A 13808-nucleotide genomic window follows, 5' to 3' on the forward strand; every position below is an offset into this window, starting at 1 on the left:
CTCTCTTTTTCTTTTTTTTTTCTCAAGCAGCACAAAGGAGCGCTCACCGCTGTTGTAAGCGTCCGCAGCACCTCGCGCGCCCGAGGCCGGCCTGTATTAAATTAGATGGTGACGTGCGCGGCCGGGAGGATCTGCGGCGCGCGCGATGCTGCGGGGGCACAGCGGAGCTCATCAAGACTCGGAGGCCCATTCAGCCGGTCATTGTCTGCGGTAATGGAATGTATTAATATCGGAGAGCCCGCGGGGCCGTCGACCAACGCTCCGTGTATACTATATACACCCCGGCTTGGTGCCGCGCGCACCCGTTCGGTTCTACAACCGCGGTCTGCTCGGCTGGGATACGTCCCGTGGGATGGAATATTCGTATAAACCGCCGCTGCACAGCAAACCGCTAGCGAATACCGGGCCCCACGCATTAATATCTAAACGCGAGAGCGCGAGAGTGAGAAGGAGGGGGGGGGAGGTGAGAGAGAGAGAGAGAGAGAGAGAGAGAGAGAGAGAAAGGTAGAGAGCGAGGTCGAGAGGGTGAGAAGGTAGTTGGCGCACGTACTCTGCCAGTTGCATCTCGTATTCATGCGTTGCACCAGCGGCTACCAGAGGCGTTATATGACCAACCCTTTTACCACTGGCCAGGTGTAATATTCTTTTTACTTCAAGTATGATACGTCAAAGGTCCTTTTGTGATAATTGCATTAGAGAACGGGAGGCTCCTGCGAGGCATGTCCGCTGAAGGCTCTCTGTTTTGCGCCATAGTCATTTTGCAAATGTTTGTGAGGTAGGAGGAGGGTTACGAATGTGGCGAAACAGTAGGCAAAATGTAGAGGGCAATGTAGGTGGAAATTAATTTGGAGAATGAAATTAATTCTACCGTCGTGCTTCATCGTTTATTAACTATAAGCAAAAAAATGACGTTAAACGTGTACTCGTAATTAAACTCATACTGGAACATTAACTTGTTGGGATATTTAACGGAGGTTTTTAAGTTTTTCGGCGGTTGGTAACGTTGTCGTTGTCGTAAATAATTACAAGCGCAAACAGCACGGTCAAGGGACGCATCGAATAATGATGTAGAAATTATTAACGCAGAACAGAACGCACGGCAGTATGTAAATCCCCGATCGGCCGTAAATTCATGTTGAATAATTTTCGTCAGCCGCAATTAAAAATAAATTCGTTTTTAAACCGAGGAATAAACTGGCGCTCAGGGAGAACGATCAATTTAATAGCTTTATAAATATTCATTCCGCACGAGAGCAAGTGCCAAACGAGAAACGATAGCTATCGGAAAGATACGCGGATTACTTAATTATATGTTGTTGCACCGTGAATTTATTCTCGCGGAGGATAGGCGTTAATTTATAATTAGACTTCATAAGCTTTCTCGCGCGCCCACCCGTTGCCGGTGCTGATTTTTTTTTTTTTTTTTTACGCGGCTTGACGATAAGAGATGTCGACTAATCTCTGTTACCTGGCCTGCGCGCATAAATGGGGTTAAAGCTACGCCTGTTAGATTAGAAATAATTACGTTCGCAACCGCGTTGTTCTCTTTGTTTGCGCGTAATAACGTCTTTCGCCATAGACCTTACAAACCTGATATTCCGGATTTTACATATTAACGAACAGCTGGGCGTTCCCTTCAGTAATCACGCGCGCGCGCAAAGCGAAGGCGTCACAATTAGCACAAAAGGCAAAAAATATTTATTTTGTTTAGACACAGAGTCTCTATTTTTCTTCAAAAAATTCTCTAAAAATAGACCCGGCACTCGTTATATCTTGACAATAAAAGCCATGACCACGTCTTTCATTCCTGTGAAGGCTTAGGCGATGATCAATAAAAAATTAGCTGAAAATATAAATAAGTCAATATAAGGAAGTGTACTGTTAGTGAATGACTCAATTATTGGACGAAATGATAAAAATTTTAAATCTTAAGCTTTTAATCATACGAATCTAAATAAATTCTTATTAAATTTATAAATGAATTTATTCCGAGTTGTACATGTCATTAAAAGGTTAATTAAAAAAATTTTTATAGTTTTATCCAATAATTGGGTCGTTAACTGTTCATTAATTGGTACATTTACCTCTTACAGCCGCTATTAAAAATTTATCACCAATAAGAAATTCACTCTAAAATTATATTCAACTGTGTGCCATTATACTCAATGAAATACAATAGGTCTGTTTTCTATGGTTAACTTTCGCCAAAAATATATCTGTATATATTTATTTCACTTTAAATTCCAAAAGTGTATAATACACCGGAGAGAATTTTCTTTTAAAATTTATCCTGAAAATATAGTAGTTGTGATACAATACAATATTTTAAAGATTTTTAACATGCACTTCAGTAAAATTAATCAAATTTATTTTATACTTTATTGCAGTTTTATTAATAATAAAATGAGAGAGGTTTACATGAAAATTCTTCGAAATACAATGTTGTCCCACGACTATCATATTTTCAGGGTAAACTCTGAGAGAAAATTCTCTCCGTGTATTATACACTTTTGGAATTTAAAGTGAAATAAATATATATACGAGTAGATATTATATATTTTTGGTTACTTGGCGAAAGCAAGAAAAGAGAGTTCTAATACAGTCTAAGGAATAAAAAACAGGAATAAAAAGCTTATATATCTTTACATTATGAATAAAAACAACGCGACAAAACCGATTTTCTATCGTCTTTATGAATATTCCGATTGAAGCTCAGTTTACGTAGGGGAAGACTGTTGGCGAAAGACGCGGTTGGGATGGATTTTTGCGCGTGTCCCGCGATATCGACGCGGCGTTATGCCGGTCGCGGGTGGATCAGAGCGTAACAGAAGGCGCCGGTAGATACGAGTGATCGATGGCGGTTCGGCAGACTATCCGAATGAAAAACTGTCGCTTACCGTGCCAGGTGGGGTCCGACGTTTCCGGTGTCGAAGCTGGAACTGGCGTTGATATCCGTGTCCGGGATCGTCCCGGACTCCATGCCGAGCGGTGCGATGCATTGGGCTGCAACAAACGAACGTGGCGTCGCCGTGAGGTTAAAGCGAGCTTTGAATTTATATGCGCCTATCCTATAGCCACGTCGGCGTGCATCACGGCCGGATCATAAACGGCTAAATAACCAGCTAACCGAGATGGATCCACGCGATACCCGGTTTACGTTCTCGGTGTACGGGCTGCCTGTCGTGCTGCGGACAGTGGAAGTTACGGTTCGAGGGCGAGTACCTGCGAACGGGGTAGGTAGAAAGGAGGGCCGTCTCAACGTTCTCGTATCTTCTGGTCCGATCTAATTGTTTCATAGATGAACAGCTGCCTTGCGAGTACCGCTGCGTCGTCTGCATCGTCGGCGCTGGGAACGAGATATCTTTCGCGTACGCGAGATAACTCGAGCGGAATATATTTATTGTACCGCTGTGTATAATGTCGATCGCGTATTGCATCCTCGGGGACAGCGACGAAAAATGACGTCGACGGTGCAAAGCTGAGAAACAGCGTGAATTGCGACAATGTTACGATTTTTACATAGAGAGGAAAGAATAGTTTTGATGGAGTATCTAAAATAATTGATAATGTGATATACGAATTTGGACCGGTGAGAATAAATAAATCTATTTAAATAAGAGAATTTCTATATTCATAGTTAAAGTGAATCTTTTAATGCTCTATGAATTTATATATGTACATATTTGATTCTGCAAATTGCGCGCCGAATTTGGAACATACAAAACAACTATTCCATCAATAGTTTTGTATGTTTAATTAAATAGACTATGCGATCTCAATCTTTTATACAATTCAAAGTTTCTATCAAACTATCCAAATTACCTCATTTTATTCTATTCAAATGACAAGCAATTTAATAATTTTTGATGCTAAGAAACATCTTTATAAGAATATTAATGATCAGATGTTATAATGAGAATCTTAAATCTGCGAATAATTTTATTGCAAAAAATGTCTCCATCGAGGTACAATATTTATCGCAACAATCAATAGCTAGTACGTAAACGTATTTCAAGGAGATGTGTGATAAATAAAATAATTTAGCTACATACAGATCTGAAAATAGTGTTAAACTGAATGAAAATAATTTTATAGAACGCTTAAATATTGATATAAGACTGTAAATAAGACTGTAAAAAGTTTTAATGTTCTAGCAACCAATTTAAACGTCCTAGCCATAGTTATTTTTATGGTGCAGACAAAATTATTTTCAGATCTGTATATCTAGCTAAATTTTTAGATACTTTGGCAAAACCATGTACTTTCCATATTGTGGATTGTATATTCGAGGTGGTTATAAAAAACTTGTGGCGTTTTTAGGCGTGGTCGTCATTCGACTTTACAGGCTCTGTCTCATCGTCGTGACTGCACGCTAATGAGGATCATAAAACGCTTTATCTTCCGGAGATTTAATATCTGAAAGGAATCCTCTCCCGTGCGCAGGATCGGCTAGCCTCGCGTCTTCGTCTCCACGAGCACCAATGACAGGGTTAAGGGCCATCGAACAAACGATACCGTCTACTTTGCATACATTACTCCGACCTCTCCGGCGCACGCATTTTCAAGAGGCGTTACGGCCGGTCGTCCGGTTGTGCAGTAAAGTTTATACAAAGTATGATGCATGTACGTATTCGTGCCGTCCGCGTCGCGGCGGTATCATTAGGGACGACAGTAAGGAACCGCGACATTTCGCATTTCTTGTTTTTAAGGCACCATTAACCGCCCACGCCTTATCGGCCATTTATCTCGAGAACGCGAGACGGAGCCGCGATTATCCGGCCACCGAGCATATCGGTCGTTCACTTCGACCGCGGACCGGATGCTTCGTCGCGTGTACAAAGTCAAAGCTAGATAAATTCGTAGACACGTGTACGGTGTATACCGGGTTCTTGTAATTCAACAAAGGAGCGCATATTGTATGGCGTAACTATTCCGGATACGACAACTCGAACGTCCGCTATGCTGCTTGCAGAGCATGTCTCGTGTATGCATGATGCAACGCGGCATCGATTACGGTTTACACGTCCAAGTAACGATGCCCATTACGCGATACGGAAATTGCTAAAATTTGAAGTAGCCCGAGCAGGGGGGGTCGTACAACGTAACGGGTACGCGGTAGCCGGCAACGATAATAATGCCTAATGCCCGGATATCGAGTGCAGAGGCAGCGCGAATATAGCTGGGCGTTCGAAGGGATCGTCGGCCGGGGCGTGAGGGAGGAGACGCAGCTTCGTACCGGGGAGTGTAACGGAAGGAATCCGCGCTAAGCCAACGAACAGAACGAGCATGTAGGTGGCCATTAATACCGGTGAAAGTTTGCAGGGTTCTTCCGACGATACCACCCCGCCTCGTAATTCTGCGCCCGGCCGGCGCGGCGTCGCCCGTTGTGAAATGTGTATTTTGGTCTTACGTTTTAATCCAACGTATTTTATTGTCGAAATGGAATCTCTGTAAAGCGCGAATTGGCCGACGCCGCGGTTTAAGAATATAATGCTCGCAATTTGTGCGACACGCATTTCTATGATGTACTATCGGATCGATCGGTCTCTCCTCATGAGTTTATAACTAGAATAACTCGGGCGAGCTCTGTTATTTGCAAACCGCGGAGAGAGAGAGAGAGAGAGAGAGAGAGAGAGAGAGAGAGAGAGAGAGAGATGGTCGGAAACGATATTGGAGGAATATTCATCGGGGTACGACGCGTAGCTAATGTAACGCCACGATTTCGATCGTAATCGACAAATGGAAAATTGCACGCCTACAAACGCGACGCTTGTCGCGTTGGGAATCGGCAAAATGGCCGATCGGATTAATCGCCGTTATTAACTAACAGGGCTCTCCTCGTCATATCGCGATTCCGGTGCTCTAATATATGTATGTTCGACTTCCTCTGCGCTGGCCGATTAGAATCAACGGCGAGAGAGTCGAGTCGACAAAGGGAGGAAACTGCGATCGGCGCGGGTCCACTCGCGTGGTCTGGTTGTGCTGTATTATTAATGAAGGTTCTTCTGATATGTCCAACGCTGATATATGTCTTCAGATTCCGCGAAGTGCGCCGACATCGTTAGTGGAAAAGTCGCGTCTCGCGGTCCAAGCGAAGAACACGAAGATCGTCGCGGTGGGTCGTTCACCGACGCGATGGTGAACTTGGTATTATTATTAATGAAGGTCGGCCCGATACATCGCGATTCTGTCGCTAATATATGTCTACGAATTCAGCGGGGGCAGTGCGAGAGGGCGATTTGAATCAATGGTAGGAAAGTCGTGCCAAACAAAGGGAGGGAATGCTCGATCGAGATCCTTTGGCTGGCCAACATGGTGAGCGAATCTCACTATTATTATTAATGAAGGTCCAGCTGATATATATCGCGCGTATCGTGCACCCTCGCCGGAATTCTCACGACTGCCCGTTCCCGATAGAAAGTTCGACCGGTAGAATCCGTTTCCTTTGTCGGCGCGTCCGGTCTAACGAATCACTGTGAGATATCACACTTGATCGTAAATCGATCGTGAATAGGGGTGAATAAACACGACACCCTCGTGACTCTTTCGAGATACCAATCTCCCTCCGTTAATCTTCTGACGTGCAAGACGCTTCGCATGATTTCATCTTTGGAGGATGTCCAGTAAAAGTGGTCCATCTTTAACGGGTCTTCATTCGAGAAAAACACCATCGATTATTTTCCGGCTATTGGCGCTAAGATAAATTACGGGGAAAGGAAGGAAATCGCTAAGGATACAGTTTGGAAGGGTTTCGTGAGGGCGCAATTATTAAGCTTTCCATTATCACGGCTACGATGCGATTTTTCTCTCCTACGTCCGGAAATCTATTTCTATTAAGCTGCTTCTCGCGAACAGGGAAGCTTTGGAAGAGAGCGATTACTTATTATTAATACGATAAAATGGAATACTCCGCGCGATCTTGAAAGTGGGATTTTCCTATGTGATTCTCATTGATTTTTTAATAAGACTATTCTTTTTTTTTTTATTAAAGCAGATATATTCCAACTAGTTATGTAGATTTATTATTCATTAAAATTCTGATAACGCTGATTGAAGTTGTTAAACAAATATCAATTTTTGATTGTGATTTTTTTTATAAAAAATATGAATAGTTATGTTTCAAATAAGATAACGGTATCTACACTAGAAATTTCGTAATTAATTTTAAACAATATATGCAACGAAAGTTTGTGGAAGAAGTAGATAACTGAAAAGTAATGTATGATTTAATTGAAAATTAAGTTACAACAGTCTTAAATGTAATGAACGTTAAATGTGCATTAAATTTAATGAATATAATTTCACAAAAATTAATTTACGAGTTAATGAAATGTAAGAGATTTGTGACCGAAAAATTAATAAACGTGTTAATGAAATGTAAAAAAATGTACAATTGAAAAGTAATGAGCGAAATAAATCTAAGTTACAGGTTTCTCAAATGTAACGAACGTGGGCATTAAATTCAATGTAATGTCATAAAATTAAATTTAACTTGTGTAACTTGAAAGTAACATTAAATTTCATGATATTTTTAATACTGTGTATATTATTATAGTAGTAGTTATTTCACACACACACACACACACACACACAATTACGGTTAATTAAGATTTAAGTATTAAATTTCAACACACTTGATTTTTTAGTTATTACAAACTTAAATCTCATTAACATAAATAATCTTTTCAGTTACAAAGAATTGAAATTTCATTGATCAGTATACATTAAAAAGTAAATGGGATTTAAGAATATTTCTAATATATTAATCTTTCATTGTATTTCAAAATCTTTGCGTCAGTTCGTTGTTCATTTACATTTATCGACAGACAATATATTATATTTGTTGCCGGCGATATAATGTTCAGAGTCAGGTTTCACCCACTCGAAAGCCTCCGAGGTATCGCTAAATATAAACGCACACGATATTCGAATGATAAGACGCAGTGTCTTGGAGATAGGTACACAAGATATCTAATGACCAGGGTCAAAGCCGATCCTGGATCGAAAGTTCGTCGACTGCGGCGGCGTAAGTTCTGGGGTTGCGCTACCTCCGCGTCGTTAATAACTTATAAACGAAACAACCTGCGCGCGACTCCAAACCAAGGAACTATAGTCGAACGAAGTTTCACGACGAGACGCACGACGACGGGTACTATAAGGCCTGCGGATTAGAGCTTAGGAAACTACTTACAGAGGTCCACGCCGTGGTAAGCGGGGGCGAGCGCGAGCAAAACGACGAAAAGGTGGACAGCAGGTGGCGCCCTTCTGGCGAGGAAACCCAAGCTTTTCACCATAGCTCCCTTTTCCTGCGAGGGCTTTACCCTCGCCCTTTCCTCACCGAGACTCCCGCCGTGCCATTTCTGCCTCGTCAACCTGAAACAAAAAAAAAAAGAACGCAATCATTATGTCATGCTTGACGATAGTCGAGTTGGATCGACAAAGCGAGTCGTTTCGTTCACTGCTCCCGAAGAACAAGTTCACCTTGGCGGAGAAACGACGCGCGTAATTATCGCACGATAGTGTCATCTTGAATGCTACATTGAAATGTGAAACTGATTTCATGTACAGGGTGGGGCAAAAGTTCCGCTACCATATAAAATTTTGACGTCTACACAACACAACGGTTAAAGCTAAACTGAGCTATACGTCACATAACCAAGATGGCGCGCAATCAAAATGGTAGCGGGACTTTTGCCCCACCCTGTATTATTTGATAACCGTAGCTGTGGCGAATAAGAGAAACATTTGAAAGGTATTTTTATTTAAAAGAAATCTATTACGTAAAGTTCATCTATTCTATTAAAAGTTCTACCATATGCTATCTTATTTATATAATTGTTATATAAAATAGTTTCACGTATCATATTATCAAATAATCTATTGAATTTCGTAACAGTCGAGTTTATTTAGCTCAATAATTTTTGAACTTCAAAATTCTGCAGAGAATAATGCACGAATGACGTTGTGTCCTCATGTAGATCTAAGTCTGTAATCCTTGTTCAATTTTCTGTCGATTATTCGCTGCACGTGGAACCATTTCCTTCCTGTACGATCTAAGGGCGGAGCTAAACTTCCTGCGACTTCCACGTCATGTATTTTCCAGGAAGGAACACAGGACGAGAATTGCGACGCGTTAGTTTTACGTAAAAGATGTCTCGATCGTAGTCGGTAATTTTTAACTCGCGTCGATTCGCGATCTAACCAAGTTTATTTTGTGAGCAGAGGTCGGAACTCGGAAAGCAACGAGGAAGTAGCTCGAGAGTAGCGCGGTAACAGCTCGTTATTGGCTTACGAGCCTATCAGCCGATAATGCGTTACTCCCATTTTGCGCAAGCTCCGATACACGTCAGACATGTGCACCAGTGTAACTTGGTTGCACCCCCCCCTCTCTCTCTCTCTCTCTCTCTCTCTCTCTCTCTCTCTCTCTCGATACCTGTGAGAAAGGTGTCTCGAGTTTGATGGAGTATCCGTTGGTAATTACGCCGACGGTGAATAAGTAATGTGCGAGAGAACGGTAGTAAGAAGTCGCTCGGTCGTAGGCCTCGCGTGTTCCGCATTAAACATATATACCGCAGCTTATAGCCGCGAGACGGTGCAAAATCTGTCCTACGGCGCGCGTCGTGTCGTCATTTCTCTCTCTCTCTCTCTCTCTCTCTCTATCTCTCTCGTTGTAAGACGAACCGGTAAGAGCATTCGCTTGCAAAGTCCTTCACAGCTGCGTGATCGTCGTACTCATTGCAGGTCTTATTCGACTCCAAAGTAGCAACGATACATTATGCTTGCGGCCTCCAAGCACTGTATCGGTGATGATTATATCAATAATTACTATAACTCATATTTTCCGCAATCGTACGATGGAATATTTATGAGGTAAACGAGCCACGAGTTTCGAGTATTTTTCTTTCCGCGCAGAAATCAATCTTTTCTTATTAATGGATAATTAAATTATGTGATTTTATACTTCAGTTTGCGAGTAAACATCTTTTTTTTTTCTTCGCTACTTCATGAAAATTTATATCCGAAATTAATAATACACACGATGGGGATTATTTGAGTTGAAATATGACGGGAGAATATTTTTCTTTTTCCTAACGTAATTGGCAAAAGAAACTGCAGTAGCAGAAGGATTAAGCAAATGATAGAGCGAGTTTCTCAACGAGCATAATTATTGCCGCAACATTTAATTAAGCGTAAGAATATACACTAAGACCCGCTGATTAGTAAAACGTCGGGAACGTAGTAAAATGGCGAAACACTCCACTGTTTCTCGCATAAACATTTAATCTCCCTAAGCACTAAGTGTTAAATTAGAAATTATCGGAAAACGGGTATCGTTTATACATCGAGTCGCCATAAAAGCTTTATCTCCTGATTGTATTCATGAGGGACTTAACGCTCGCGATGCGCTCCGTCGAAATCAATTCCTCTGGACGCGATAAGTACTCTGGCGGCCACAAAATTATTCATCGATTGTTTTCTTTTCATCTCGCGGACTACGCGAGGGGGACAGATTATCGCGCGATCGTTTCAGGCAGGTGCCATTTTCTCGTCGTCGTAGTCCTTTTCGATGGCCGGCCAGCGTCGTCTACCACGGGGAAAACGAGAGATTTCGCAATTATTATGCCGTCGACGCGACGAAGGAGATTCCGTTTACGATCGGTACCGTTTACGATACTCACGCACACGTACCCGGGGGTGCGTCTATATATATATATTTATGCACTCACCCCGTGGTTTGTTGCACGCGGACGGCATGCGTCCGCACGCGTGCGCGCGTATAGGAGCTCGTTTAAGCCGCGATGTAAGCCACGGAGGCTTCGCGTGATATCCTAGTTCAACGTCGAATCTCTTCGTTTGCATAGGAATGAGTTTATGCAGATTAATACACGCGAGACGTCCGTGTAGAGTACGCCACGTGGGATGTAGCGCGGCACCTACGCGAGGGCTACGAGTGTATATGCATATTTTATTGACGGCATTGCACTTACGGATTTCCAATCGCGCAAACGCGTGCCACACACGACGCGATCCTCACTATTAACACTTAAATTCACCCTGAATTATGCATCCAATTTGAGTTATTCTTTAATCGTCGCCACTACTCCTACTCGGTATGTCGTTAGTTTAAACGTTAATTGAAACAACGAGGTTAAACAATCTGACTCAAGATAATGTATTTTTGACTCAAATTTAGTTTATTATTACTATACGTGCATACGTTAATATGGGCGTTGTTTTTACCTTGAAAGTAATCACAGAAATAACTTTACATTTTGATATACAATACATGGAAGTTAAAAATAACAGAATATATTTAATGATGATATTTAATTCAAGAGCTTAGATTACTTGCTACTCTGATATTTAACAGTGTACCTATCCTCGATTCGATTTAATCTATGTTATTTATAATATCATTTAATTTATTTCTAATGCTGGTAGAAACGCGAAACATTGTAACGGGATTGTCTCGTATTGCTAAGTAGTTATTAATTTCATTTCCAATATGCAGCTCCGAACAGCCTCTCGTAAATGTTTGACAGCTTCTATTATAATTCTATAATTAATTCAATATTATTTATGAATTTGTTGCAAAATATGTTTTTATTCGAAGGATAATATCGCGGTGTCTCAGATCGGCGTAATTTATTCCGTAATTTATATCGAATAACATGTTATTTAATTGACACGTAAGGAAGTATCATCTGCATGACACGTAATAGAAGTTAGAATGCACTACTATTAACTAATAACTACGAATTTCACGAGATATGGTTTGCCTTTTTCCTGTCGCGAGCTCTCTGAAAGAAATCGCTCCCGACAAATCGTTGAGTTGACCCTAATTGCGTGGAAGCCAAAGAGAAACCATGTCGACGACGTGGAGGCGAAGTCCTCTGTACAAAACGAAGCCAATGAATTTAGTAATCCGCTCTGTCGGCGAAGTCGTTGTCCAGGACAGGGCTGGGATACAGGTACGCGAAGCGGGATGTCTCGGTGGAAAAGCGATCCTTATCAGTCGTAAAAACATGTATGCACCGACTGTCGTAGAGAAATACGAGCTAACCGCGAACATAACCACGCCCGACGAATGGAACGTTAATGTCAGTTAATTATCTGTAAAGTCTTGGGGGGAGAGAGAGAGAGAGAGAAAGAGAGAGAGAGAGAGAGAGAAGATTGGTTTTTGAGTGCGGTCGTTTGTAAAGCGTGGGCGAGTCGGACACGCTCGTGAAAACACAGGAACGACGTGCATCTCCTCTCGATTTTGTCATCGAAAAAATGCCGCCGCTGTTTACGGATTCTGAGAGACTGTTAGCTCACGGGAGACTCCTTTGTCGAGCCAGATGAATCGAAAGGTTGTAATGAGGTCCTGCTAGACTCTTTGTGAATCCAGCCGAAAATATCAATTTTATTTCGTAATTTTTTTTATTCATTAACAGCACATATTTCACGTTCATTATACATTAGTAGTATATAATAGTGCAGTAGTATTATTAACGATGAATATTATTAGCCAATAGAATTGTGAATACAAACTGTAAAAAAAATTACACGTAAAATTACAACGATTACAATAGGTAATTCTGAGATCCACTCTTAAAGGTGTATTTTTACACTGGTGGTTTATATTCAAAGTAAAATCATAAAAAAGTCAATCTCTTACAAAGATTACATAGATTTGCCTGCAAGATTCCACGTGAATGTTTACATCATTTTTATTCTGAGGCATCCGCCAGGTATGAAAATTGTAAATCCGAGAAGATAGCGTATTACGCGAGGAGCAAAACGCGGTAGAGGACGCGAGCGAATTTACGGATTGATCTCAACCATGATCCTCGTGTCGCGTTCGAAGGCACGCTTCGATGACTCAGATCCATTCTAGTTAGGATTTCGCGTATCCTTAGCTCGACGAGCAGAAGCAACAGAATCTGCAAACATGAGCGGCGTGCATTTTGTATTTTCCTTATAGAAGCATTTTCCTGCGTTATACGATTGAATTTTACTTAATCATTCATATTAATAAATTCTTCTACAGCTTTGACTTTAACGTGACTTTTACAAATGAAAAAAATTATACATTGTCATATTTCTGTGTACAAAACGATATAACGATATACTTCTTTTTTTTTTTTTATTCAGCTGACTGTACAAGACGGGGATTAAAAATTGTTCGTACGAGACATTCAATTTGCTTCTATTCTTCTGTTTTACTGAATTCAGTTACTCATTGAGAGAAACTGAAATAGAAGAAACCTTTCTGAGTGTTCACCGTTCACTGTATCGACAGACGTCGCAGATAAGATAACCCGGAATTATAGAGGGCTTTATTCGAGGATCGTCTATCACGCGACGTTCGGATTTATTACGCTGTATGTAGTGGCCGGTCGACTTTCCATTTATCAGAACGCGATACCTGTAGCATTTCGGGCGCGGGTGGCCGTGCGAAACAACCGCAAACTTCGATCTGCCGCGAACAAATGGACGGAGTTTCGCGAAAGAAACGGAAAAATCACAATGGAAGGCAGCGTCGGATGCTCCGGCATTCCCTTCCTATTGTCCGACGACTTGTGAAAAATGCGCGCTGATTTTCCGTAACAATGCTGACGAAAGGAGGATTTTACTGATCGCAGCCAGACTAAAGAGACCGTGAGATATTCTGGCTGCATCCGAGATGATATCCCAACCGTTTATGAATACAATGAATAACATATATGTTAACGTATAATATATTTTAGGAATATTGTGTTTAAGATAATAGTTACTATTATCGATGTTTATAAAATATATATAAATATGTATATATTATATTT

At 41.3% G+C, this 13808-nt stretch overlaps 1 protein-coding gene across 2 annotated transcripts in view; it reads right to left on the bottom strand.

The window, feature by feature from the left end:
• The window catches only part of LOC108745834 (epithelial discoidin domain-containing receptor 1-like), a 158999-nt gene that overhangs the window by 75271 nt on the left and 69920 nt on the right, over positions 1–13808 (bottom strand). For both annotated transcript variants that reach the window (XM_018482224.1, XM_018482223.1), the window contains exons 2-3: positions 8192–8373; positions 2898–3003 (exon numbers count right to left, since the gene is read on the bottom strand). In XM_018482224.1, coding sequence (XP_018337726.1) covers positions 2898–3003; positions 8192–8294 — 209 coding nt within the window. In that variant the 5' untranslated portion in view covers positions 8295–8373. The remainder of the gene's footprint in view (positions 1–2897; positions 3004–8191; positions 8374–13808) is intronic.

This window comes from Trachymyrmex septentrionalis, unplaced genomic scaffold, assembly GCF_001594115.1.
Source record: "Trachymyrmex septentrionalis isolate Tsep2-gDNA-1 unplaced genomic scaffold, Tsep1.0 scaffold15, whole genome shotgun sequence".
NCBI lineage: Eukaryota > Metazoa > Arthropoda > Insecta > Hymenoptera > Formicidae > Trachymyrmex > Trachymyrmex septentrionalis.